The sequence below is a fragment of the Podarcis melisellensis genome (assembly GCF_964234715.1).
Source record: "Podarcis melisellensis genome assembly, chromosome: 3".
Lineage (NCBI taxonomy): Eukaryota > Metazoa > Chordata > Lepidosauria > Squamata > Lacertidae > Podarcis > Podarcis melisellensis.
In genome coordinates, this window is record NC_138530.1 from 16306463 (window position 1) to 16333774 (window position 27312).

Here is a 27312-nt window from a genome sequence, read left to right on the forward strand (position 1 = left end):
AAAAGTCTAAGCTCCAAAAATTAGAGTACTTGTGAAAGAGAGAAATTTGGCAGACCACACACAGCTATTCATTTTTAATCATTTAAATGTAAGCAGAATTTCTGCGTTCTTCCTACAACTTTCAAGAATAAAACTCATTTCTACAATACTGTTGAGTCTTTCTTTCAGACGGGGCTGAACCAGTGGCAAATGTCCAATTGCCTGGGTAAGTTGATTTTTGACACAAATATCTAGGAATGTGAAATATTTTCCTAGACTTTTTCTATGTTTGTTATTTACCTTTACATTTTTACGTTCCTGCGTTGTCTCAGTTACACAGACAAACTGAAATGTTGGTAAGAGCCTTTAGCCTTTCCTGAGCACGCTGTCATTAAAAGTTCAACATTTATTTCTAAACAGAAAAATAATAATAATAATTTAAAAAATCACAACAAATGTTTTTTAAAGGTACTGTTTTTCTACAGTTTAATACTGAAAGCACCCATGAGCAGTCAACTGAACCCTGATGCAAGTCCTTAATCTTCCCATCACCTCAAAATTGATATATCTGAAATGGTGAATCCTGCGTTCTTAAAAGATAACTAAAAATGTAATTTAAACTCGGCTGTTTCATTATTCTGTGGTTAGTCTTTCGGTTGTACCTGCCCATTGGACTTGTATGATAGACTTTAAAAAGAAATTGGTCTATACATACACATATATAACTTGAAAGCGATCCAGATCTCCAGCCATCTATTCATCGTCTGAAAAGCAAACAATTTATTTATGCATTGCATTTATATGCAATAATCAGGAGTCTTTCCCTGCCCCAGGAGGGGATGCTAGGGATTGAACCTGAGACCTTCTGCTCTAACCCCTGAGCTACGTCCTTCTCCACAAACTATACCAGGCTGCAAACTGAGCAACCCATTACAAAATGAGCTGCGGTTATAAGAATGCTCAGAAACAGACAATGCAAAGTTGTTGTTTTTCTCAAAGTCACTCTCTGGGGGTGTGGGGGAGCTGTAAAAATCTCATTATAGTTATATTGTTACAGACAGGCCACAATGCTTTCACACTGACTGCATTCAAGGTTGATGAATGACATCAGTCATAATAAGGAGTAGATTATCAGAGGGTAGAATAAGCCTCCCCCCACAAGGGCATAAATTGACACAAGGAGACATGAGCTTCCTTCTCAAGCCTCTACACAAAACAGAAAGGAATTATTATCTCAACTGGGCTTGCCTGCTCCCACTCATCATAAACCTGGCAGCTTTCTAACATCTTTTGAGAGAGTGTTCTGGGGCATTTATTACAACATTTATACCTTGCCTTTCCACTCTTGACTCTTTAAACATTTTAATGTTTAAATTAATTAAAAGCGTAAAAAGTACATCATCACAGAAAATGAAAGCAAAACAGAATACATGCACACAGATAGATGCACTGCAATCCTAACCCCATTTACTTGGAAGTAAGCCCCACTGAATTCAAGAAGACTTCTAAGTTGACATAGTTAGGAGTGTGCTGTAAACACCAACATGCGTTCATATACAAAAACCATCTTAACTTGGCACTGGAAACTATAATACACCAGTAAAACTATGAGGCACAGGGTGCCCTCATTGGGCAGGGAATTTCATAATCTGGGCAACCTCTCCTTTTCCCATCAGCTGTGCCTCAGCTGGTGGCAGGACACAAAGCAGGCCCAGCTGAGCACATGGGACATGTAGGATCATGTCTATCTGCTAAATGAGCAACGATAACACAGATATCTGATGATATATGGGCTGCAATGCGGAAAAGCCTATACTGTAACAAACCTGTAACACATCACCACAAGACCTTTGATTGTCTTCACCCTAAGGTGCTGTAAGTGTTCTCCTTAAAATTGCAAAGTGAAATGGGACGACAACTGCTCATCTTATTTCCCCCCTCCCATTCAATATTTACTTAATTATATGCTTTTTTGAGAACCTTGAAGCCTGCCAACAGGCCGGTTTTCTTTTCAAAACAAAAACCCCCACCATTAATAGACTTGGCTTCATGCCTGGGACAAAGCTGAGCTCCGTGGGTCAACTGATGTTTGTCTTTCTTACACTTGGAAAGATACAAACCATTTGGCTAGTGGAAACTTGCTGCAACGAAACTTTGAAAATCCTTGCTCATAGCTGAGGTACAGCCTTATTCTGATTTGAAGATGGAGGCACGCTTTAACTCTTGCAACCCCCAAAGCTTTGCTTTTACAGTAAGAAATGCATGGTGGTGATTTGTTCTGTCAGAAGCACCCGTCTTCCAGAATAATATGACGAAACTCCCAAGGGCCCACAAGAGCTTGCTTTGAGGCTAAAATGTCACTCAGGGTTCCTTGGAAGAATAGCAAGACACAAGTGTAATTAAACACAAGATGCTGCCTTATAGGGAGTTAGAGCCTTGGTCTATCCAACTCAGTATTGTCTCAGTTTCAGGCAGGGAATATCTCTGAGCCCTACCTACAGGTGTTCAGAATTGAATCTGGGGCCTTCTGAAATTGAGGAGATCTTCTGGCACTGAGTGATGGCCCTTTCCCTGATACTTTGGATTGAGCATCTAGAAAAAGTAGGTAGGGGCCACATATCCTTCAGTATGGATATCCAACAGTCCTCTGGTCTCTCCTAGAACAATATTTTCTCCTTTGAGCACAGGAAAACAATAAGGAACAGGGCAGAGCAAGTCTCATAGGCCCTAAGGGAGCCTTCATCAACCAGGTGCCTTGCAGATGTGTTGGGCTACACCTGTCCCACCCAGCACATCCTGAGGGCAGAGGATGCTCAAATAGTTAGCTGTTGTTAGTTTACACTTGTCTAGGACTAACAGAGCAATCCTAACCATGTCACTTGAAGTTCCTTTTTTAAAAAAGCAACTGACTAATGAAATTAACAACACTGCTACTCTTAAGTAAGTTATATTGAATTCAATGGAGCTTACACCCAGGTAAGCAGGGTTAGGACAGCTACCTGAACCAGTTTAAATTTCAAGTGCAGTGTAAATGGGTGACAGCTGATGAGTGGGGAGGGGGAGTTGAAAGGGGGTAAGCTGGGAAATTTTGCCTTAAATTTGATGCAAGAGATGGATGGCCGAATTCCTCCTACACCCCAAACTCCCTCCACACAAGAGGAACTAATAAAGGAGGAGTTTATACTACAAAAACGAGACAAAACAACAGCTGGTGTTCCTTGCAACCTACTTCTCTTTAAAAACGGAGAAGGTGCGGAGACGAGATTTCAGAATAAAGTTTTGGTTGCTTTTAGGACCAGGCTCTTCAGATAATAGCATAAGCTACACATTTGGCGAGGAAGGAAGTACCAGGTACATGAGAAAGGAGAGGGATTTCAAGGCAGGACCCAGCCAGTTTGGAGAGCTGGAGGGAAGAAATGTGGAAAGAGTATCGACAAAAGGTCACCCCACAGAGAAAAGCGGGCGAGGAAAACCTCTTGGAAGCACAACCTCCCTGGCTGGTGAGGAAACTCGGATTTTAAAAGACCAACGGCAAAAAAGCTGGTCTCAAAGAGGAGCAGCCACGCCAAGAAAGATTAGTACAGAAGTTGATATTCGCCGGGGGCTGGACTAGAAGACCCTCGGGGTCCCCTTCCAATTCTATGGTTCTGGGAGACAATCTGCCGCCCAAGTTGCAGAGCCAGGATCAACTCCCCTCACAAAACTCCCTGGCTTCCCTTGTCCCAGAAGATAATTTGAGGGCGGAGAAGATAATTTGAGAGGCGGGTGGGGGGCTCCACAGAAGTCAGAGTCAACCTACGGAGCAAAGGTGGGGCGGTGGGCGTCTCAGCGGTACCCACCTCTCTCCTCCGGCCGCTTCTCTCCCTTCTACCACCCGCGCCGCGCCCGCAGCATCTCCCCTGCAGAAAACGACCTTCCGCCGCTCGCGGCCCCTTTGTGTCCCCTCGGCCAATGCCAGCGTGCTCTGCTTCCCTTTCTCCCGAGGCTGCCGCCGATGCTCCTCCCTTGAGGACGTCCACGCTGAAGCGAGCAGCCTCCGGCTCGCAGGCGGTTTTCCCCTTGCAGCCTCCCCTGCCCGCTCCGCCCACCCCGGATTCCTTTCAGGAGCAGACGCGGCGCGCAACGGCTCTCCGGCGCGCTCCTCTTCCCAGGCAGGGGACCGACCTCTCGGGGAGGGCTGCGCCTCTAGGGGACGAGCGGAGCGCACCGCTCTCGCCCTCTTCTCCTCCTGCTGCCGGGCTCGCTTCCAGCGTGTCTTCATGGGCTTTCTGGCCTCCTCTGCTGGCTTGGAGGAGCCGGCAGGTGCCCTGGCTGCAGGGCTGCGGAAGCCAAGCAGGGAACAGGGGAAGCGGCTCTGGTGGACACCACCGCCGGCCAGCAAGTACCGGGGCGAACTTGGGTATTATGGCGCCCCGAGCAAGGGCAAAATTTGGCGCCCCACCAGATATTTCTTATTATTTTCACAATCATTTGGGTACAGCTTAGGGCCCCACACTCTTGCGGGCCCCCCAAAAAATTGAAAGGGAAAAAACCCCTGGATTTACATTTCCAAAATATAAGATTAAAAAGAAAATAAAACCTACATACAGCAACAGTGTTTTGTATTGTGTAGGCTCCTATTTGTTATGTGCAAATGGTTTTTGATACCTATTAGGTCCATAAATTACCATATAGCATATATTCAACACAAAAAACCGACAATTTGTTGTTGGCAAAGGACAGCTGGGCATATAAAGGGCCCCATTACCTTCAGTAGCTCAGGATGGGTAGGCAAATTAAGGCCTGGGGCCCGGATCCGGCCCAATCACCTTCTAAATCCGGCCCACGGGAAACACACTGTTTTTACATGAGTAGAATGTGTGCTTTTATTTAAAATGCATCTCTGGGTTATTTGTGGGGCATAGGAATTTGTTCATTATTTTTTTTCAAAATATAGTCCAGCCCCCCACAAGGTCTGAGGGACAGTGGACTGGCCCCCTGCTAGAAAAGTTTGCTGACCCCTGGTTTAGGGCCTCATCAAACCTAAATCCGTCTCTGGTACAGTTCCTTTTCTTATGGATCTACTTAGTAGGTATGGCCATAAATATAGGCAGTGATTTCACCCCAAAAGAGAATGATTAGGGGTACTCTCATTTTCCTACTCATATTGAAATACTGCCCCTCAACGAGGCCAAACTTAGATTCACAAAACATTTAAGGGTATGCGTTTCCCCAGAAAAAAAAGCTCTGAATATAGGTATTGTTATTTTGAACCCCCTCGGCTTGGCGCCCTGTGCAGGGGAACAGCCTGCCCTGCTCTAAATCTGATGCTGGCTAGTGTAATTGATTTTCTGAGCTGCAGCAAATGCTAAGCATTTTTGCTAAGCAGCAAGACTTTTGAAGTTCAGTAGGACTTAACTTGTCTATGCACACCTTATGTAGATGGCATGCACTCTGGCTTCCATCACACAGTGTCCCATTGCGCCAGAAGCGGTTTTGTCATGCTGGCCACATGACCCAGAAAACTGTCTGTGGACAAACGCCATCTCCCTCGGCCTGAAGCGAGATGAGCGCCGCAACCCCATAGTTGTCTTTGACTGGACTTAACCATTCAGGGGTCCTTTACCATTACCTTTACGTGCTGTATATACGGAATCTTAGCTAGGTGATCTTGTGCCCCTGGCAGAACCATCCAGACTGTGCCCCCCTAACCACAGACAAATTAGCTCTTCTTTCCACCTCTCCTCCAACTTCCCCACCTTCACCCATTCAATTCACCCGCTACTTAAAACCATTTCTTATGAGGCAATAATCAATATTTATATTTATGGGTGTATTTTTAAGTCGATTTTGTGGGGGTCCCCCTAATGGGGGCCCACCTCACCACCCCCTCGCTACAGCCCTGTGTATATACAGTATCCAGCCGTATTCTCACCATACATTCAAAGCACTATGATACCAATTTAAACAGTCATGGCTTCCCCCAAGGAATTCTGGGAGTCGGAGTTTGCTAAGGGTGTGGGGAGTTAGGAAGCCTGCCATATTCCCCTCCCAGAGCTGCAATTCTCTGAGTTCTCTGTGAAGAGGGATTGATCGATAAACTGCTGTGAGAATTGTCAGTCTATGAGGAAAATAGGGGGTCTCCTAACAAGCAGCCTGAACAAACTACAAGTTCTCTGTGGGGAAAGCCATGACTGCTTAAAAGTGGTATTGCAGTGCTTTAAATGTGCAAATGTGATCTCAGAGTAGAGCTGTTGAAATTTGGGGCCATTAATTTCATTGGGTCTATTCTGAGTAATGCTTAGTTGGGTAGAACCCGCATACTTCAAACCAACCTCAAGCTTCTCCCTAACTTCTTTCATCTAAATGGTTAAGAAGTGCTTCCTTCGTTCCGCATGATAAAGGCTGAATCACTGCTATCTGTCCCCATCTCCCCCCGCTCGCCATTTCTGAGAGTCACAAATATAGCATGACCAAGTGTGACTAATGTGTCTGACAGAAAACAGACTCAGATGCAGAGTCAATGTTTTTTAAAAAATAAAAATATTTGGCTGAGGGCAGATGAAGGTTGGTGGGGCATTTGCCCTAATGGACCGGCCTCTGCCAAGTTTCAAAGGGTATGCAAAACCAACCAGTTACTTTCCCCCCTGCAGTTATTATGTGCAGAAAACTCATTTACAGCATAGCAATGTTATTATATGCATAACATTTTTTCCTGCAAACACCCCTTTGCTAAGGGGCACAAATTTTAACGTAAGCATGAGTGTTCTGTTCACATAGCTGTGTTTTTGCATTATTTTATATGAAGAACAGAAAGCTATCCAAGTGAAACACTTGGGACCTCCACTGGGACGCAGTAAGCTAACAGTTACACAGCGCATGAAAAGTAAATGGATGGGTTTATGCAAACACTGCACCAAAGACTATCACAACGGGCCAGCCAGCCAGTTGAGAAATTGACACGGTTGAGAAAATCCAGAATTCTTGAAATTAAAGTGTCTGTCAAGAGGCTGCTTGGTTGGACAATGGACATAGTAAATGTTGTTGAAGTATATTTTGTGAACCTGGAAACATTGCAGCAGTGAGCACTTTACAGCCTCTATTTGCTCTTGGTACCCAATAATCCATTGGAAAAGTAGTTTCTATGTGCTTCCCGAACAACTGGCATTGCTTCTCAGCCAATTGACAAAGATCAAGTGTCAGTATCTATTATTATCAGTGTAATATCTGGTATGTCTGCTACTTGTGGAGTGTTCGTATTAAATATATTTTTGGAACTGGGAGATAGAATAGGAACTTGTTCCATTCACTCCCTGCATCAACTGGGTATTGCAGTATTCCAGGAATAGTGCACCACAATATTTCTGGTTCAAAATTAGACAAAACTAGTTATTCAGGAAAAGAGGCGGCATTGGGAGCAGACCATCAGGCACCCAAGGAAACTTTATTCTGATTGCCTGGCAAGGAGGAATGACAGTAGAGATGAAGAACTTAGGATTCAGCTGCCACTTTGGGGGCTTCTGGTGCCTGAGGCAGCTGCTTCAGTTCACCTAACGGTTGAGTCAGCTCTGGCTGTATGTCACTCATAGCAGCCTGGCCACACACATAAGCTCAGACATTTGCTGGTCTTCTACTGCTGTGCACACTCCAAGTCCATGGTCATCCGTAGGAGATGCATCAAGCAACCTGTGTGCCTGTTCAAGACAACAGTGCCTAATCTGCTCGGGAGGTAGACAGGTCTCTGCGGTGCTGTTGACCTGCTCGGCCACAAATCCCTGGTGAATCCTAGACCTCCACTGCAGGAGGAAACTGTCTAATGGTTTAACAGTGGAACAGATTGCCTCAGGAGGTAATGGGCTCACCTTCACTGGAGGTATTTAAGCAGAGAATGGATAGCCATTTGTCAGGGATGCTGTAGTTGAAAGATTCCTGCATTTGCCGTGCTCTCTAGTGTCAGAAAGCCACCCCTGATCTCACATTTGAGACACTGCAGCTGAAACGATATAATGTAATTTATCAATTTATTATATATTTAACGGAATGAACAAGTACTGTTCTCTTGGCTTTAAAACCAGTTAAAGGTATAATATGTACCCAGCCTTACCACAAGGCACATTCACCCACATACACACCCAAGAATCCTGAGAATTGTAGCTCTGTGGTGAGTAGACTAGTTTTTAGGATTCTTTACAGGGGTGCATGTGGGGTTTAAATGTATGGTGTGAATGCAGATGTTTTCAGTGAAATGGGTGGCAGGTCTATAAAATAAGTTTTCGGAAACTTTGTCAAACCCTTCAATCTGCACTGCTTTCCCATTTAAAACTCCTGCCTCAAACATGGCAAATAGACACATGCCTGACATTCCTCACCCCCAGCCTGCTCAAAACAAAAGAGGAAACATTTGTATTTTAAAAATACTTAAAACGACAACATTTTGTTTCACTGTTAATTATGGTGTTGTTTTACATATGTACCTTTATTACATTTTTTAATTTTAACTTGTAATGTTGTATGTGATGTTTCAAGCCATGTGGTAAACCATTTAATGGTTCCATCCCAGAAATGTAAAGCAGAACACAAAAATGTGAAAGACAGACATGCATTTAGAAATTATTTAACGAAAATGAAACTGGGTTCAGTCCAAAACACTCAAAACACACATAATTAGACCTACGTTAAAATCTACAATGAATTTCCTTCTTGATTTCTATGGAGCTTTCTCCTTGGGTCCCCAGATGTTGTTGGACTACAACTCCCATCATCCCTAGCTAGCAGGACCAGCGGTCAGGGATGCCGGAGCTGTAGTCCAACAACGGTCAGTAGGTGGGACAGCTCAGTCTGTAAAACACGAGCCTCTTAATCTCTGAAACCTACATTGGGCAAAAAATAATAATCCTGAAACTCAGAGGTCGAAAATAAACAAATATAAAAAACAAATAAACAAAAAATAAATAAATCCTGAATCTTTCAGAGCTGGACGATGAACCTCATGGTCCCTTCCAACTCTACAATTCTAACATCTAGGGGCCCAAGGTTAAGAAAGGCTGTTTCACTCTAAGAAATATCCCTGGCACCTCTAAGTTCCTATCTCTATGGGAGTGACGCAACGCCGCCCGGGCGCAGGATTTTGAACGAGCATCGAGCGTGCTTACGTCCATTTGAGCGCGTCGGGAACGGGGCGGCTGGGGCGCATGCGCAAATCCCCGGCGGTCTCGCGCGGGGTGCGTGTCGCGTTAAGGCCTTCGCTCTTCCGGCGCGTCGTGCGGGCATCTCCTCGGTCGAGGCCGGTTGGGGCGAAGGAGGTCTCCTGTGGCGGCGTCGGTTGGGGTTCGGAAGGGCTAGAAGAAGAAGCCTCGAGCGGGTGACAGGCGGGCGGGATGTCGGGGCCTACGGGAGGTTCGGCGGGCTCGGCCCGAAAGCGGCTGCTGAAGGAGGAGGACATGACCAAAGTGGAGTTCGAGACCAGCGAGGAGGTGGACGTCACCCCCACCTTCGACACCATGGGCCTCCGCGAGGACCTCCTGCGCGGCATCTACGCCTACGGTGCGCGCGCGGAGCCGGCGGGAGCGGGGGGGGGGGGCTGGCCGCGCGGCCCTTTCCACGGAAGTAGGGCGTGTGGGAGGGAAGGGAAGGGAAGCAGCTCCCCGCCCCCCCCCCGGGACGGTTTCGGCCGTTATTCATACTTGCGTTCGGTGCTTTTTATGTATCCTCCTCTGCCCAGGTAGGCGCCGGTGTGAGATGTAAATAACGGCGTTAAGATTCGAAAACAATTCCAAGGAATGCTATATAAGATTTATTATTTTTTAGTAATAATAATAATAATAATAATAATAATAATAATTTATTATTTATACCACGCCCATCTAGCCACTCTGGGTGGCTCCCAATCGAGTGTTAAAAACAATACAGCACTAAATATTAAAAAATTCCCTAAACAGGGCTGCCTTCAGATGTCTTTTAAAGATAGGATAGCTGCTTATTTCCTTCATATTTGAAGGGAGGGTGTTCCACAGGGTGGGCGCCACTACCGAGAAGGCCCTCTGTCTGGTTCCCTGTAACCTCACTTCTCGCAATGAGGGACCCGTCAGAAGGCCCTTGGCGCTGGATCTCAGTGTCCAGGCTGAACAATGGGGGTGGAGACGCTCCTTCAGGTATACAGGACCGAGGCCGTTTAAATGTAGTCCCATTGTAATTCGTCCCCACGTGTGTTTTCATTGGGTTATTTGTTTTACTTCCATGAAATTTATACGCCGCTTGATTGTAAAAAGAAAGTGAATTCCTCGAAGCAGCGAAGTCTCCTGCTTAATATCAATTGGCAGGGAGTTCCAAGATGTAAGCGCCGCCACACTAAATGATCAAGTTCATACAAATGCGGAATGGGTATTATGTTGCACCTGTTGCAGTGCCTACATACACTGTTAGTATGTATTGTATTGCTACTGCATTCCAAAACATCAGCTACATCAGTTTTTTTAATGGGCGCACTGGTTTTTGTGTATTTTGGGGGGGGAGGGACTCTCCTTTGTGTTGGTGTATCAAAGTCTACAAGACACAGTACAAAAGGAAAAGGGGAAGAGGATTGTGATGAGAATTGCTGTTGGAAAGTGTGCCCAAGATAGGATTTGTTCTGAAATAAAACTGACTTCAATCATATAAAGCAGTGGTGCTACTGGACTTGAGCTCTGATCTGCCCCAGCTACAACAGGGTGATGGGACTTCTAGTCTAAGAACACCTGGAAGGTACCATGTTAACTACCCTGGATTTGAAGTTTCTTCCTCTTTTCTCCCATAAATGCAAAAGGTTGTATCAGATGTAAACCATACTCAAGAGTAAACCAGTTGAAATCAGTGGACTTAAGTTAGTCATTATTTAAGTCTGCTGACTTCAGTGGGTGTACTCTGAATATGATAGTTTGATACAACCCTTTGTTATTTAAGGAGACATCAAATCAAACTTCCCCTTCTTGGTCATTTGTAGCTGCCTCCCTCATCGAATTTTTACTTTGTGAATTTAGAGATGTGTGAAGTTTGCACGTTGTCATTGGCCACTTTCATTAGCAAATAATAAATGTTGGCACCTGACTGTGACTTTTCCCTTCCTCTCCCCAGTCTCCTCCATAGCTCCTATTACTGTTTAAAATTGAGTGCCAACAGCTACAGATTTCAGTACTTTGGTTTCTAAATGTTGGTTTTATTACAGTATTGCTCTGGCCAATGTAAATCTAAATTTTACAAATGAATTTTGTAGGTTTTGAGAAGCCTTCAGCTATCCAGCAGAGAGCTATCAAACAGATCATTAAAGGAAGAGATGTGATTGCACAGTAAGTGAAATTGCACACACATACACACACACACATACAGGACTTTGGGATATTGTTAGACTAAATGAACTAAATAGTTAATTGAATAAAGAGAGTTGGAAGAGTCTCCAAGGGTGATCTAGTCCAACCCCCTGCAATGCAAGAATCGCAGTTAAAGCATCCATGACAGAAGGTAATTCAACCTCCACTGAGAAACTTGCAATAAAAAAATAGGTTCCTATTTATTTATTTTAAAAGTAATAGCAATCCAATTAAAACTCCCCACTCTAAAGGGGGTCAGGATTGCAGTGTCAGGATTGCAGTGTCAGGCCCCCAACAGCCCCACCCCAACTCACCAGCTTCATTCTTTACTCAGCTCTTGCCATGTTCTTAGATTTTAAGGAACGATACTTTTGAATGCACAGGACTAGAGTAAGTTCAAGAGGGCAATTTATGGCATGTTTACTCAAAACTAAATCCCATTGGGTTCATTGGGACTTGCTCACTAGTAAGCATGTGTAGAACTGCTGTCTCCATGAACCATTTTGAAAGAGATGCCTTTACTTGGTGTCTTTTACTCTCTGACACAATCCCACACAGCTATAATTATTACCTGTAGGTATAGTTTTTCATAGACTAAGGTTACCAGACATCCCTGTTTCCCAGGGACAGTCCCCGGATTTACAAATCAGTCCCCATACAAAATCCATTGACGTTGAAAAGTGTCCCTGATTTCATTGAAAAAAATCTGGTAATTTTATCATAGATGGCATTCATAGGTAGCTGTAGGTGACCTCCCACATTGATCTCATTGTGACCATATACCTATAACTGTGCAAAATTAGAATCTAGATGTTCAGGAGAATTCTCACTTATTTTGCATGTAAGTTCTAGTATTAGCTTTATCTATTGTAAACCACTTTTATCTTAGGTTAAATAAGCAGTAATGCAGATAATCTCAGTAGACAAAGTTTGTTCCATTTAGAATTGATTAGCACAGTACATATATTAGTCTTAAATTTTATTTGGAGGCTGGTCTCAGGTAGATTTGCATATCTGGTTTCATTAATGGATAATCTGTCAAAAATATTTTGATAGTACTCAACAAGGATAATATTGTATATGGTGATATTTATTGCTTATGTTTTCAGACACAGCTATTAAAAATACTATTCTTTCTAGATCACAGTCTGGAACAGGCAAAACAGCAACGTTTTCCATCTCCGTTCTACAGTGTCTGGACATCCAGGTACCTTTGGAACACAAATACTCAACGCTTACTTTTGAAGATGCAAATACTGTCTTGACTAGTTATAGTATATCATCTCATTGTTTTAACATTAACCAAGGACAACGATCCAGATTAATTACATTTTTTGAACATGGGATTTCATCCCAAATACTCTATGCATGCTTTGTCTCATTAAGGGAGATCATAAGTTGATATGTGAACATTTCAAATTTCAAATAACATTTTAGAAGGAATGAAGGCTGCAACACTTAAACTGTTTCATTTCAATCAGGTTCGTGAAACGCAAGCATTGATATTGGCACCTACAAGAGAATTGGCAGTACAGATTCAGAAGGTAAGCAAATCTTATACAATATTGTAACTTATGAAAATGGAATGCTGCAGCATCTTTAGGCCCTGTGACAAGCTCTGTTCTCCTTCCACTACAAGCAGCTCAGTTATCTCAGGTGGGTGCAGCATTATATTGAAGCCTCGGTGCCTTGTGGATGCTTCTAGAGTGGCTGCAAATGTTTCTGCAACTGCCTAAACAGAATGGTGCTGCATACAAGCGCCCTTAGAGTTAACACTTAGCACAATCACAGTGGTCTCTCCTGATTTAAATTCTGAAAGCCCATAATTTGCCTACAGTAGCATCTTGTAATTAGCAGCAAGTCTCAGACATGGTTTGAGAACACAGGATCGCAGCAACCTTCCAAATGCTAAGCAAGTTTGAATTGGGTCAGTGCTTGGATGGAAGACTGCCAGGGAGTCCATTGCATGCCGCCTGGAGTTGTACGATAGATGAAAAGTAGAATAGCAGTTTAAGAGCGGTTTAAGAACGGCTTTGGTTTAAGAACGGACTTCTGGAACGGATTAAGTTTGTAAACCAAGGTACCAATGGTGCATTGCACCATTTAGCACTTTTGAATCTTATCAAACAGCTGTAGAAATGGCTGCAGCGACAAGACAAAAGAAGTCAAACACTCCTGACTTAGAAAATGAAATAGTATTTACATACTGGAGAATGCACCTCCTCAGTCTCTGACACATGCATTCACAGGAGATGTCATGGCTCTTGCCGAGGTCTCAAGTTCAGTTACTGTTTGGGTTGTGTAGTACCCTTGAATATAAGCTGTTTGTGTGCTTGCTCCTGCAGGGGCTTCTTGCACTTGGTGACTACATGAATGTCCAGTGTCACGCCTGTATTGGTGGGACCAACGTTGGTGAAGACATTAGGAAGCTGGATTACGGACAGCATGTTGTTGCTGGCACACCAGGGCGTGTATTTGGTGAGAAGATTAATTTTATTAAGGAAAACCAAAGAATTTGACTTAATGTGTTGAGTAGACGCTTGTAAGCTTTATGCTCAAGATACTTTTCAGTCCTTAGTTCTGTGCTCCAGGTGTGGAACGACAGCTGTGGTTCTCTTACCCCCGTCGTCCTCATTCCTCCCTTATTCTGCACTTTGTCTTAGTTTTAAACAATCAGTGAAAGCACCATATAAACAGAAATACAATGTGGGAACTACATGAAATTAGCTTGAGTAGTGCTGTAGCTTTGTAACTTTTGTATAATCAGATTTTTTATTCTTGTGTGCTTGGGAAGTATACCACTGCTGTCATAATTCCAATTGAGATCAGACTCCCTTTGCTCCTCTGAGCCAACAGTTTGCAGAATAAGAAGTGACTCAGCATCTCTGCTAGATCCCTGTTTCTTGATGCAAATCTGAAATCTTTCAGATATGATCCGTCGCAGAAGTCTAAGAACCCGTGCCATCAAAATGTTGGTTTTGGATGAAGCTGATGAGATGCTCAATAAAGGTAAAGAATTATTTTAATCCCAATGTCCTAAACTTTTGTTGTGGAGGCAAGTCATGGTTTTTTTCCTATAAAAATCCAAAACAAGTTTGCCTAAAGTGTCGGAGAAATGTGTGTTTTTCTGTCATACAAATACTTGGAAACTCCTTCCAAGTGGCATCAGGATGGTTATTGAGGGCTAACTTGCCAGAAATCATGTGCTATTTTTCATTGAGAAATCTGTAAGTGCTTTCTAGGGTCACTACCACATAATGATAAAAAATACCATTGCAATGGTACCTCTAGATACAAACGGGATCCGTTCCGGAGCCTCGTTCACATGTAGAGGTAAACGTAACTAACGATGGCACGTCTGTGCACACATGCATCGCTTTTCGCCACTTCTGCGCATACGTGTGACGTCATTTTGAGCATCTGGGCATGCGCAAGCGGCAAAACCCGGAAGTAACGTGCTTCGTTACTTCCGGGTTGCCGCAGAGCGCAACTCGAACACGCTTAACTCAAAGCGTCTTCAACCTGAGGTATGACTGTATACAGTGGTACCTCGGTTTAAGAACAGCCCTGTTTATGAACTATTCGGTATAAGAATTCCGCAAAACCGGAAGTAGTGTTCCAGTTAGCGAATTTTACCTCGGTCTGCGAACAGAAACAAAACAGTGGAAGGCACCAGTGGCGGGAGGACTCATTAGGGAAAGTGCGCCTTGGTTTAAGAACGGCTTTGGTTTAAGAACAGACTTCTGGAACGGATTAAGTTCGTAAACCAAGGTACCAATGTACTTGTTAATTATCGGCAAGGCACCAAATAATTATTTGGTGAGTAGGCAGGAAAAATCTATGGCCAAGTGTCATCTGCAGCTGTGCCCCCCCCCCCCCCACTGAAGCTTTATGCCATAACATTAAAACAAGTGTGAGTGCACCTTACCTTTTTAGATTGGAGGGGTAAAGTGATGAAAGGTGAGTTTGAGCTCCGTGTCGGGCAAAAGATTTCTGCATCGCAGAGAGTTGGACTAGATGATCCTCATGGTCTTTTTCCAACTCTTCAGTTCTACGATTGCCAGTGCTTCATTCGTTAACAGCTTGCAGAACTGCTAGCTTGTATTTTGTTTGATTGCAAGTCACTTTGGGTTGTCCCGGGCAATATAAAATGACTAAATGCTCCTGCCAACCTAGCAGTTCAAAAGCACGCCAGTGCAAGTAGATAAATAGGTACCGCTGTGGCAGGAAGATAAAACAGCATTTCCATGCGCTCTGGCTTCTGTCACGGTGTTCCATTGTGCCAGAAATGGTTTAGTCATGCTGGCCACATGACCCACACGTCCTGTGGACAAATGCCGGCTCCCTCGGCCTGAAAGCGAGATGAGCGCTGCAACCCCATAGTCACCTTTGACTGGACTTAATCGTCCAGGGATCCTTTACCTTTTTACCTTTACCTCTGTCAAATGTGCTTCACCAATTCAGCAGACAGACAGCAATACTTACCCAAGCAGTTCCTGGGGTACTCTGGACTTAAGTTGCCTGGGGCTTTGTAAATGAATACAGAGACCTTGAACCTTGTTTGGTAGTAAATGGGCAGCCAGTCCATTCTGCACCAGCTGGAGCTTCCAGACCAAGCCCAATAGAGTGCATTGTAATCCAGCCTAGAGGTTATCAACACATGGACTATAGTGATCGGGCATGGAGGAATCTAATTTGGAGTGGCTTTGGTTGTAATAAATGTGCACCAAGGTACAATAAGGTTCTCAAATGTACTCTCTCTTGTTTGGTTCATCTAGGTTTTAAAGAGCAAATTTATGATGTGTACAGATACCTTCCTCCAGCAACACAGGTGGTTCTGATCAGTGCCACCTTGCCACATGAGATATTGGAGATGACCAACAAATTCATGACTGACCCCATCCGCATTCTGGTCAAGCGGTGAGTGAGTTTACAAGTTTAGCTCACGTTGGTGACAGTGACAGTGTTAAATATCTGAAATATTTTCTCTGAATGCATTTGATTGTTTCCTTCCTGATCCTTGTCCTTCTGTCTAAATTCCTCTGGAGGGTATGAAAACTGGGATTTTGGCCCCATTGGGCTTTCTTGAAGCGGATACAAAAGTGTTTTGTAAACATTGTACTTAGCATTTGTATAGCACTTTGCCTGCGTATTCAAAAAACACACTGTAAAGCATGTCATTGTTATCCCCATATTACAAATGGGAAGGTGCAAGCAGAGGCTGAGAGGTTATTGACTACCCTAAGGCCACTTAATAGGTTTGTGGCTCAGGTGGGGACTTTCCAGCTCTTATCCACCACATTGTGCCACTTCTCTTTGCCTTGTTAATCACAAAATCAACTACTGAGTTTTAAAATTGGACAGATTTGCACTATATTGCCATCTGGCAATTTAACTATAGGCATTCCTGTAGACTTGAATGGACAGTTCTAGAGAATACCATTGCAGTGATAAATGTTCAGTTTTATAAATGTAATGTCTTTTAACAATTTAAAGTCAATCAGCTCAAAATTTCTCCCCTCTCCTGCCTCTATCCAGTGATGAGTTGACGCTAGAAGGGATCAAACAGTTCTTTGTGGCAGTGGAGAGGGAAGAATGGAAGTTTGATACATTGTGTGACCTGTATGACACACTCACCATCACACAGGCTGTCATTTTCTGTAACACCAAGAGAAAGGTACGTCAGCAACGAACAATGCCTGATTTAGTCAAGTCATGATTCATGTTGGCACTGACAGTTGGGCAGAACTAAAACTAACTTTTTTTGGAGGATTACTCTTGCCAAATTTAAAAATTAACTGACTGCTCTCTGGCTCAGGTTGACTGGCTGACTGAGAAGATGAGAGAAGCAAATTTCACTGTTTCATCCATGCATGGTGACATGCCGCAGAAGGAAAGGGAGTCCATCATGAAAGAATTCAGATCTGGGGCAAGGTATGGCAGCAATTTTTGAATATAGCAGGGATGGGGGAACGTTTTTGGAAAGAGAGCCACGTTATCCTACTGGAAAGGTGTTAGGGTCCCCCCTCCGAACAGTGGGCAGAGCAGGACCCAGAATTATGCAGAATAAAACTCCATTCATGTTTCACCTTTCCCCAGAGACTTTAACCAAGATTGTGTGTGTGTTTTAAGTTGGCCAGTACCCTTTGTCTGTCCTCGCTTTGCAAATTCAAAAAGAACAGTGTTTTTCTAGCAGAAGAATGCAGATAGAATGAATGCACAGCGGAACAAGTCTTGTGAAGTAGCTACATAGAACTTTGAAATGAAATTTCATCCTGAAAATTGCATGCATACCATTGTAAAATCATGGACAACTCTTTGCATATTTGCAGAAAACACAAGTCTGTGGAGACGTTTTCCTTTCTACTTGGATCTTTTGCAGTAATTTTTGCAGACAAAGGAACAAGTGTAATTTATGAGGGTCTCTGCAATTCAGTAACTGCTTTTTTCTTTTTCTTTCTACAGCCGAGTTCTTATTTCTACAGATGTTTGGGCCAGAGGTCTGGATGTTCCTCAGGTGTCCCTGATTATTAACTATGACTTGCCAAACAACAGAGAATTGTATATACACAGGTAAGCGTGCACATATATTAAACTCTTATTTTGCAATGGGAAGCTTTGAAAAAGGTTTTGGGGAAGCAGCTTTCCCTTTCCAGCTGCCTAAAATGGGGGGGGGGGCAAGTGAAAAGGGAGATAGATGTTTTGGGGGGACACTTAAGATTTCTTCCAGAAAAAATGATGGAAGATTTCAGAATATGGTGTTTAACAAAGAAAATGCTCCTGCTTTTTAAAGTCCTTCAAAAACTTACATTTAACATGAAAGATGTGTCTTTTAAAAAACTTGTAAGATGAATTGTTGTCTAGAATATATGGCACATGTCCATCATTACAGTGGTGCCTTGCAAGACGAAATTAATTCGTTCCGCAAGTCTCTTCGTCTTGCGAGTTTTTCGTCTTGCGATGCACGGTTTTCCATAGGAATGCATTGAAAATCAATTAATGCGTTCCTATGGAAACCGCCTTCCCCCGACCTCTTCTGGCAGGCGGCATTTTAAAATCACCCGGGACAGCGGAGGACTTCTCCGCTGTCCGGGGCGATTTAAAAGCCCCTGGGAAGGCAGGCAGGGGGGACAAAGACTTTTGCCCCCCGCCTGCCTTCAGAAGAGGTCCAGGACAGGCTTCGCTGACCTCTCTGCAAGCAGCGGGAGCGCTCCTTGCGGAGAGTTGCCAGCCCGCCCAGGCTTCGCGGCCCCGCCGCCGGGCTTCGGGACATCGTTCCGAAGTCGGGCGGCGGGGGGAGGCTTTCCCGCCCCGCCGCCGGGCTTCGGGACATCGTTCCGATGCCGGGCGGCGGGGGGAGGCTTTCTCGCCCCGCCGCCCGGCATCGGGACGATGCCCCGAAGCCGGGCGGCGGGGGGAGGCGTTCCTGCCCCGCCGCCCGGCATCGGGACGATGCCCCGAAGCCGGGCGGCGGGGGGAGGCTTTCCCGCCCCGATGCCGGGCGGCGGGGGGAGGCTTTCCCGCCCCGCCGCCCGGCATCGGGACGATGCCCCGAAGCCGGGCGGCGGGGGGAGGCGTTCCTGCCCCGCCGCCCGGCATCGGGACGATGCCCCGAAGGCGGGCGGCGGGGGAAGGCTTTCCCGCCCCGCCACCCGACATCGGGACGATGCCCCGATGCCAGGCGGCAGGGGGAGGCTTCAAAAGCCGTCCGGGGGCTTTTAAATCGCCCCGGACAGTCCCGGGGCGATTTAAAAGCCCCCGGTTAGGCAGGCAGGGGGGCAAAGTCCAGGACCTCTTCCCAAGGCGGGCGGGGGGCAAAAGTCTGCCTTCAAAAGCCGTCTGGGATAGCGGGAAGCGCTTCCCTGCTATCCCGGACCGCTTTTAAAATGCTGGCGGTGGGGAGCAAAGCCTTTCGCCCCCGCCGGCCTTCCTGGACCTCTTCTGAAGTCCGGAGGGGGGAAAAAGGCTTTGCTCCCCACCGCCAGCATTTAAAAAAAGGTCCCCGAGATTTCCCTATGGGCTTTGCGATGCAAGCCCATAGGGAAAATCGTCTAGCGAAGCGTCGCAAAAACCGAAAAACCCTTTCGTCTTGCGGGTTTTTCGTCTTGCGAGGCATTCGTCTTGCGGGGCACCACTGTAGTTTTTTGATTGCTTGAAGTTGCTTTTGGTTGCCCTGAGCAAGATAAATGTAAACAAATGTAAAAGAATAAACTATAGGAAAATTCTGATTTGTGCGATTGCTTATTTAATTTCACTGATTCTGAGTCCCGCTCTTGCCCCACCAGGATTGGTAGATCAGGCCGCTACGGCCGGAAAGGTGTCGCCATCAACTTTGTAAAGAACGACGACATCCGTATTCTGCGAGACATTGAGCAGTACTATTCCACTCAGATTGATGAAATGCCCATGAATGGTGAGTATCTGATTCTTTGCCTAACCTGGTCCTACTCAGGCAGATAGCCATCATCTTCTTTGGATTGACTGGTTACATTGCATGTATGAAATAAATAGCTGTTCACTAATCAAACAGAAGCTTTGTGATTTCAAGATTGCTGAAGAGAAGGAAGATAGGCCTTCCATCACACGCAGCATGCCAGCTCAGTGATGAACAGGCTCCATAATTGTATTTCTGCTGTACAGTACAGACAGTTTAAATTGGACCTGTTGTCCCAGCTGGAATCCTGTTGATAGATGAGAGATGATGCTATGGAATGACGCACAAATATTAACGCTAAGCAAGCCTGTGCAAATGTTACTCCTGCCATACAGTATAGCAAGGAAATAAAAACAGAACCCTGAGAGTTCAGATAAGCTGCTCTTAAACTTATCTCCATCCACATGCATTCCCTAACAAAGTTAGTTGCGTTTTCTTAGCCATATACTTCATAATGGAATATGTGGTGGATATTAGGAATCCAGGGCTCTGTGCTCCTCCGTATTGGACACTATCCACTGTGCCAGACTGTCTCCCCAGCCTTCTGTGTATTGCAATCACGTCTCTCCAGCTGGTCCCTAAGCATAATTTCATCTTTGCTCATGCACATAAAGTTGTAAGCCGTATGTCAAATGGATGTTTGGCTAGACCCTCAAGTATTGTGATAAATACTGTTTGCGCTCAGCTCATTATCATGCCTTCAATATGTTATCTCTTTCTTTAATCTAGTTGCTGACCTTATTTGAAGGAACAGGATGGACTGAAGACTTTTAGCTGTGATTTGTTATAGCACCGGCTGCTGTTCACGGCTTCTTATCTTAAGACCATATTGTTGTAACTCTAAAATAATTCTATGTACATCTGATTCAATTAGGCCTGTACTTCTGAATATGGTTCTGAAAGATCAGAGTTGGTGAAAAGCATATTGGAAGCAGCTACAAGTTTGTGGTGATATTTTTTTAAAAAACCATTGTCATTGTGGGAATACCCTAAATGTAGAAAACTGTCTTTTTAATTTTCTTGATGGAAGCTGTAAAAGTAGCATCTCTGTAAATAAGGTGTTCATTGTCATCCTGCCTGCTACTATCTTTTTTCTGATTAAAACAATGAAGTTTTCATATAAAGTCCTTGTCAGCTGAATGGCAACTGGTGCTTTAGAACAAGTTGTTCCGGTGTCATGCCTCTCACGACGAGGTCAAACAATTTTTAATTAGCAAGTGAAGAGGTCAATTTAAATGAAGTTTCTGATGATGATATTTTATATATTTTCTAATTAAAGGTGCAGTGCAAGTGAACGCACTGTAGACATTTTTCATGCTTTTTTCACTGTTCTAAAATCTTATTTATGTATTTATAGCAGGGAAGTGGTAACTTACAATTTGTGTGTATTGCAAGTACTGATAAGAGATTTTACCACGCCATATTTTACGTCAGATGCAGGGGTATGTTATGATTCACGGCTTTACTAGAGCAATACAGATGACCGTATAGTATTGCCACATACCGTATTTTTTGCTCTATAAGACGCACCTAGTTTTTGGAGGAGGAAAAAAATAAAATATTCTGAATCCCAGAAGCCAGAACAGCCAGAGGGATCACTGCACAGCAAAAGCAGCAATCCCTCTTGCTGTTCTGGCTTCTGTGATAGCTGCGCAGCCTGCATTCGCTCCATAAGACACACACACATTTCCCCTTACTTTTTAGGAGGGAAAAGGTGAGTCTTATAGAGCAAAAAATACGGTAGTTATGTACACTCGTGAGTTGGTTGATACATTAGTCTCTTTAAGCTATCTGGTTAGGCAGCATTTGCATGTGGACTTTCGTTCTGTAGTGCTTTTTAAATGGTTGAATTCTGTTTCTAGCCTTTAGTGACCAACCTGAGCATCATTGTTAAAGTGGTCTTCATTTGAAGTGTGGACCACAATAATGGTTCAGCTCCTCTCCTAGGTGAATTAAATGAAAGTTAGCAGCCCTATCTCCCTCAGTACAGAATGCTTACTGTATTTAAACATTTGGGGGTTGAATCCAGTTGGACAGCTTTTGATCCAGCGCATACCTCTGCTGATAGCTGACTTTTGCTGATTCTTCCTCCCCATTGCAGTACCTCTTTAAAATCTGTTCGAGAGTTGGGGACACCTTGCAGAACTAGGTGGAAAGCAGTATGGGGCGGCTGAAGGCTGAGTTGTGAAAAATAGCCTCTTCCCCTCTTCTTCTTTAGTAGCAGTGCCTGCTGGGTCAAAAGCTGTTGGGCTCTTTGCCATGTAATGAATTTTGACTGGCACTTAAGTTGCACAGAGAACTGAACACCATTTTGTAAAAGTTACGTCTCTTATGCTTACAAATAACCATTGCTGGCCAGCACATCAAGAGATGCTATATAGTTGATACAGTAAAGTTACATCAACATTTCTAAATAAAAATCATGAGTTTAATTTCATATATACACAATTGATTTTAATAATGTACCGGAAAATAAATTACAGGAAATAACTTTAAAATGCAACTGAGGACAAAGTTTCACAACAAACATTCCCACTGATTTCCCATGGGGGTGAGATTGCAGTGCTCAAGGCAGTAAATATCACAAATATATCAAAAAACTCCAAATTGTGTTGATGCATTCACACATTTACATGAGCCACAAACATTCCTTTACAGGGACCGTACTTTGCCTATCACAGAACCAGGTTTTGCCATAAACTACAAAACTTTGATACAAAATTGTATTTATATATTTATATTTTTTACATGCCCTGTGGTTTCTTAAAAAATAACTAGACACACTGTACAGACAATCCTAACTCATTGCTTTGTAGCTGTAGGCAACGGCTTTTGTTTTTGGATGGATTTTCTCCCCCGCGAGTCGTATTAATGGCATTATATATACATGAAGGCTAAAACTGCAGAGAAAAATCTGCTCTCGTTTCTCAATACGCGTATCCTGTAGGACAAGGTCTCCAAAGTTTAAAAGGCAAGACAATGTACACTTGAAGATAGCTTCCTTGGTTACAATTGTTACCTCTAAATGTAATTTCTGTGGAGATAATACACATGCATTTGGGTAATACTGGTAGAAAAGGCAGAAAAGCAAGGAGTAGCTAAATGTAGTGGCTCAAACATGACTCCGCAGCTGACTGCGACCGCTGATATGTCAGCTGGATGCATCATGTTAACGGTTTACAAGTGTTCACAAAGTTAAAATATTTGATGGGATATTTTGTGGCTACGTACATTCTGTTAAAAGATTTCCTTGTATAGGCTCGATAAATTACTTCCCTGAAAAAACCCTTTTACAGTGGATATGTTTCTGCAAGACAGAGCCCACAACACCTCCCCCTGGGTACACTAGTGTCGAAGCAGATACCTCACTTTCCTGTTCTCTGTGGCACTGGGCTGTGTCTCAGAAGCAAAAAAAAAAGGAGAAAGCCTTAAAAGCCATCAAAACATTTTACCCTGCACCCGCACCCTCCCACAATGTGACGGCAGCAAATTGAGAAGCCAGTCAGAATAATCTACTTCTCTAGAGTCAATGTAAACTTTGGTTTATTGAGTTCTCATTGTACAGCAAGCAAGTCTAGGATGGGCAGGCAGATGAAAGGAGATGAATGGTCAATCTGTCTTTAATCTGGCATGCTGAGACATCTGTTCAGTCAGGCCTGCTTTGAGAGAGTTTGTAACCGATTGTCTCATAGTATCCTCAATCAAATTATCACCAAGAGGTTTTATCACCTGCAGCATGAGAAATGTACAAAAATAAATAAACGTAACTCAAAACCCCAAACCCGCTGAAACATAAAAAAGGAAATTAGACAGAACAAAAATTAAAATCATGTATGAAATGCATCCCAAAGTATAATACAAAAAGGAAAAAAAAAAGATGAGTTTGGCTACCAGCATATGGTTAATAATTTCCAGAGCATTAAGTGGTTTCCTCCTATGTAGTATTTGACTGAATCCAAATCACTTTACAATTCCTAGAACGTCAGGTGCAATTTCATACCCTATAATGCATCTTCAACCTGGTATGTTTATAGCATTTATGTAAAGTGGGCCAGATGGTCCTGCTTACTGTCTATACGAGTTAAGTGTGAACGCTTCAGAAAGGAAAGGAAAAGAAAAGAAAAAGAAAAGGGTAAAAATACTGGCTAATTTTTCTTCTTGTTATTGTTGGATGAGAGCCGCTGCCGTTGTGCTGAGGTAAGAGCACGGCGAATCACTCGACGTCTAACAACTTCAAAGAATTTGGAACACACCTAAAACATGGAAGCGAGTTGTTAGAAAAGCAGTTGGCAGAGAGCAGGGGAAAGGGGAAAGCAGTCTGGGTGTTAAAGACAGTCCCCACTGATATTCTCACCTTCTTGGGACTCCTCTGAAGCAAAGGAAGAAAGAGACAAGAGACAGGAAGGTGTAAGATCAGTAGTGAAGGATAGGAGTTAGACACTGAACAAGAAAGCTTTTGCTTTCAAAATGTACAGGCTGATCTTCTAAATACTAATTGCTGGGCCTTAAAGTTTAGAACAGGTTATTCAAATTCACCAAAGATTTGGAGTGCAGCTTTGACAGTTCTATACCACAATCAACCAAGGTCTTGCACCAAAAGAGAGTTCAGGAACAGTAAAAAAGCTTTCTCCAAATGAAAAGCATCTGGCTATTAGAGATATGGGATCTGCTGTGTATGCTGAAGATACAGGTTCAGTTCCCAGCATTTCCAGGTCAGGCTGAGAAAACTAGAAAGCTTCTGCCAGTCAGTGTTGACTATACTGAGCAAGATGAACCAATGACCCAACTCTGTACAAGGGAGATTCCCAAGTTCCTGGGCATGGAGCAAGTTTTAATCAATAAAAGGTCATTTCCATGAGAAGACTCAATAAGCAAGTGAGAATTTAAAAAACATTCTGAGTAAATCTATAGAAGCTGCTATGTACTATATCCATGGGTGGCTTTGCAGTAGTGGAAGCCGGGGCACCCAATTTTCTGGAGATCCCAATCCTGCCACAGCCCATCAAGCCATACTGCAAGCTGTTTTGGAGGGTCCCCCAAAGTGCAGGGTGTCCCATTCTGCTCGGACAAAGCCACTATTGGATACAACCCTTTATTTCCAAGCCCCATCAGTAAAGGTGAGGTCTCCAGATGCAGCAGGAGGGGTGTTCATTTAGCACATGGGCTACAGAGGTTTCTACTATATTGTCTACAAACAGAACTGTAGATGGACCACAACAGGACTGCTTGAATCATGCATCTTTGGTAGCTGGTTGGCCACTCGGGATACTGGACTAGATCAATGCTCTTGTGCTCTTTCTACATCTTAGTGAAATTCAGTACCCAGTTGTTTGTGGGAGGCAACATCCTAGTTCTATAAAAGCTCGGAGCAACCTTCCTACTCTTACACTTCTAAAAGAAGTGGATCTGTGGCTGCTCCTGGCTGCAAAATTCCAGTTAGCCAGCAGGTGGCAATATAAGGGCATCCTTTTAGTCATGCAACAGGACTCAATAGAAAAAAATGATGCTTAGGCCAAGTCTAACCTAGGTTAGGGGACTCAACATGTGTACATGAAAAGCCACAAAGTACAAAATCAGAGCCAATGGTGGGCTACACATGGTGTGCTTGTGGTTCATTCTTTACATATTTACAATTCAAGATTCCTCCCATCTCTAGTTTCAAGATTAAGGCTACACTCTGAAACACACTTTACTAAGAGTAATCCCTACTGAACACAGTGGGACTCACCTCAGAGAACATGCAAAGGATTGTGCTAAGGGAACTATTAATTAGTTGATGAGAAGGTGCTCAAATTTCTTGGAAGCTGTTGCAGCAGGGCACAATGTATGCTTCTTTTGTTCAGGTTTAATCAAGAAGAAAATCTTTTTGAACAAAGAACTCGGAAACCCTTTGCTGAAGTGCATACATACCTTGATGTGGCCAGCCATTGATGGCTCATAGTCCTTCCCCTACACAATAGGAATTTTAATGAAAAACCTCCTACCATGTGCCTAATTAAAGCTTTCTGCTTGTCACATTCCAATTCCAAATCTCCTGCTGACATGTTTATGCACTTAGTCTGTATACCAGTCCTAAGAACTGATCATTTTATGAACGAGCAATTTTAGCGTGCAGTAAACAAGCCAACGTATGCTACAGCAGACGGTCCTATAATGTACTCAAGCTCAACTTCCATGAATTTTCCATTCAGTGTCATGACAACCAAATATGGAATCAGAACTGCTAGGATCTTCAAATACCCATCCTCTTTGGAAAGGCAGTTCTTACTTACCTTTTAAGAGTATAAACCAAACCTGTGCCTTTTATGGACACACACAAAGGGAGATGAACTTACATTACTACCTTTGCCTTTTACGGATTTTCAAAATCTGGTTTTATGATTGGGCACAGAGATGCTAAAAATATTCTGGGTGGATTTCAAAGGCTATTTCCACCAGGTTCATTCTCTAGTGATTAATTTCTGGTGTTTGTTCTTCAATCTTGCAGGAGAGGCATTTAGACCAACTACTGCTCAAGAACAGCAAAGTTGGCAAGTTTCTTCTGGAAGGAAAACTTTTAGCTCAGAGGTACCCACCTGATCCCATAGTAGCTCAGCCATCTGATCAATGAGTGTTCCAACTTCTCTGAATTCCCCAGAGTATTTAACGTATGCCCAAGTACAAAGGGAGATGAGAGCGACCCCCATTACAAGGTTACATAGGGTAGCTATGGAGTTCATTCCAAGGAAGCCAGTCAGTCCTGAGATTATGTACATGGCAAACATAACAGCAAAGAGAGTAGCAGGGGTACGGGCAGCATAGAAGAGGTTCTTGCCATCGTTGTGCTTCACAAAGTTTGCATAGACTTCGTCGAGCTCTTCATCAAGCTGGTCCTGGTAACGGCGACAGAAATCCTCACCTCCCATCTTTTTCACAGAACGGAACTGTTTTATGGCAAGCTCTTTTAGATCTAGGTGCTTTCGCTCTAAGTCTGCAGGAGCAATATAAGGCTTATCTCCTCCACAAACCTGTTGGAATAAGCAGAATCAACCTATTAGCTTACATTATGTTAGATTTCCCCTAGTGTTATAGGGGTACGAGGGCTACATGTCTAAGTTACCACACTCAAAAAAGATGCAGTGTTTATTCTACTGGACAAGGACTGCGAAGATCCAGGTTCAAATCCTCGCTCAGCTACAAAGCTCACTGGATTACCTTGAACCAGTCACTATCCCTCAAGACCAGCCTATCTCACAAGGTTGCGAGGACAAGTGAGAGGCAGAGAACCATGCATACCTTTGCAGAAAAGGCAGAATAAGTTTAAATAAATAAATAAAAAGGAGGTGAAGGAGGAAGCTTCCCTTCACTGCTCCTTTTAAAAAATGTAGTAGCTCTCCAGCATCACCTTCGGAAAGACGGCTGCTTGTGCCTAAATCAGACTGACGCATGTGGAGCAAGGGCAACCAAAGGGCATTAATGTGTTAATTTTACATCGCCTTTATATATATAGCACCACATAACAGCTCCAGAGCCATTCACAATCCTTCCAGTGTACTAGCTAAGCAATTCAATGCAGGCATAACATCCATGCTTAAGCGA

General features: G+C 43.7%; 3 protein-coding genes across 5 annotated transcripts in view; 1 reads left to right on the forward strand and 2 right to left on the reverse strand.

Moving 5' to 3' along the window:
• The window catches only part of NINL (ninein like), a 52908-nt gene extending 48849 nt beyond the window's left edge, over positions 1 to 4059 (reverse strand). Inside the window, exon 1 of the mRNA XM_081903748.1 lies at positions 3819 to 4059. The gene's annotated coding sequence lies outside the window, so the exon portion shown is untranslated. The remainder of the gene's footprint in view (positions 1 to 3818) is intronic.
• Positions 4060 to 9149: 5090 nt separating this feature from the next.
• On the forward strand, positions 9150 to 20858 carry EIF4A3 (eukaryotic translation initiation factor 4A3). Its single transcript, XM_081904253.1, has 12 exons — positions 9150 to 9501; positions 11207 to 11279; positions 12441 to 12507; positions 12782 to 12844; positions 13646 to 13778; positions 14229 to 14309; positions 16079 to 16220; positions 16839 to 16977; positions 17119 to 17234; positions 17766 to 17873; positions 19586 to 19713; positions 20464 to 20858. Exons 1-12 carry the CDS (start codon positions 9336 to 9338, stop codon positions 20478 to 20480), a joined length of 1233 nt encoding a protein of 410 aa, XP_081760379.1. The 5' UTR covers positions 9150 to 9335; the 3' UTR covers positions 20481 to 20858.
• A 2402-nt stretch (positions 20859 to 23260) lies between these two features.
• ATL2 (atlastin GTPase 2) overlaps positions 23261 to 27312 on the reverse strand; it is a 30175-nt gene continuing 26123 nt past the window's right edge. The window contains exons 12-14 of one of the 3 annotated variants that reach the window (XM_081904085.1): positions 26310 to 26741; positions 24089 to 24103; positions 23482 to 23987 (exon numbers count right to left, since the gene is read on the reverse strand). In XM_081904085.1, coding sequence (XP_081760211.1) covers positions 23880 to 23987; positions 24089 to 24103; positions 26310 to 26741 — 555 coding nt within the window. In that variant the 3' untranslated portion in view covers positions 23482 to 23879. The other 2 variants (XM_081904086.1, XM_081904084.1) reach the window with 2 other exon arrangements.

Coding starts and splice junctions, on each gene's coding strand:
- EIF4A3 (XM_081904253.1), top strand. CDS start 9,336: ATGTCGGGGCCTACGGGAGGTTCGGCGGGCTCGGCCCGAAAGCGGCTG. Junction 12,845..13,645: donor TGGCAGTACAGATTCAGAAG/GTAAGCAAATCT, acceptor TTGCTCCTGCAG/GGGCTTCTTGCACTTGGTGA. Junction 16,978..17,118: donor TCTGTAACACCAAGAGAAAG/GTACGTCAGCAA, acceptor TCTCTGGCTCAG/GTTGACTGGCTGACTGAGAA.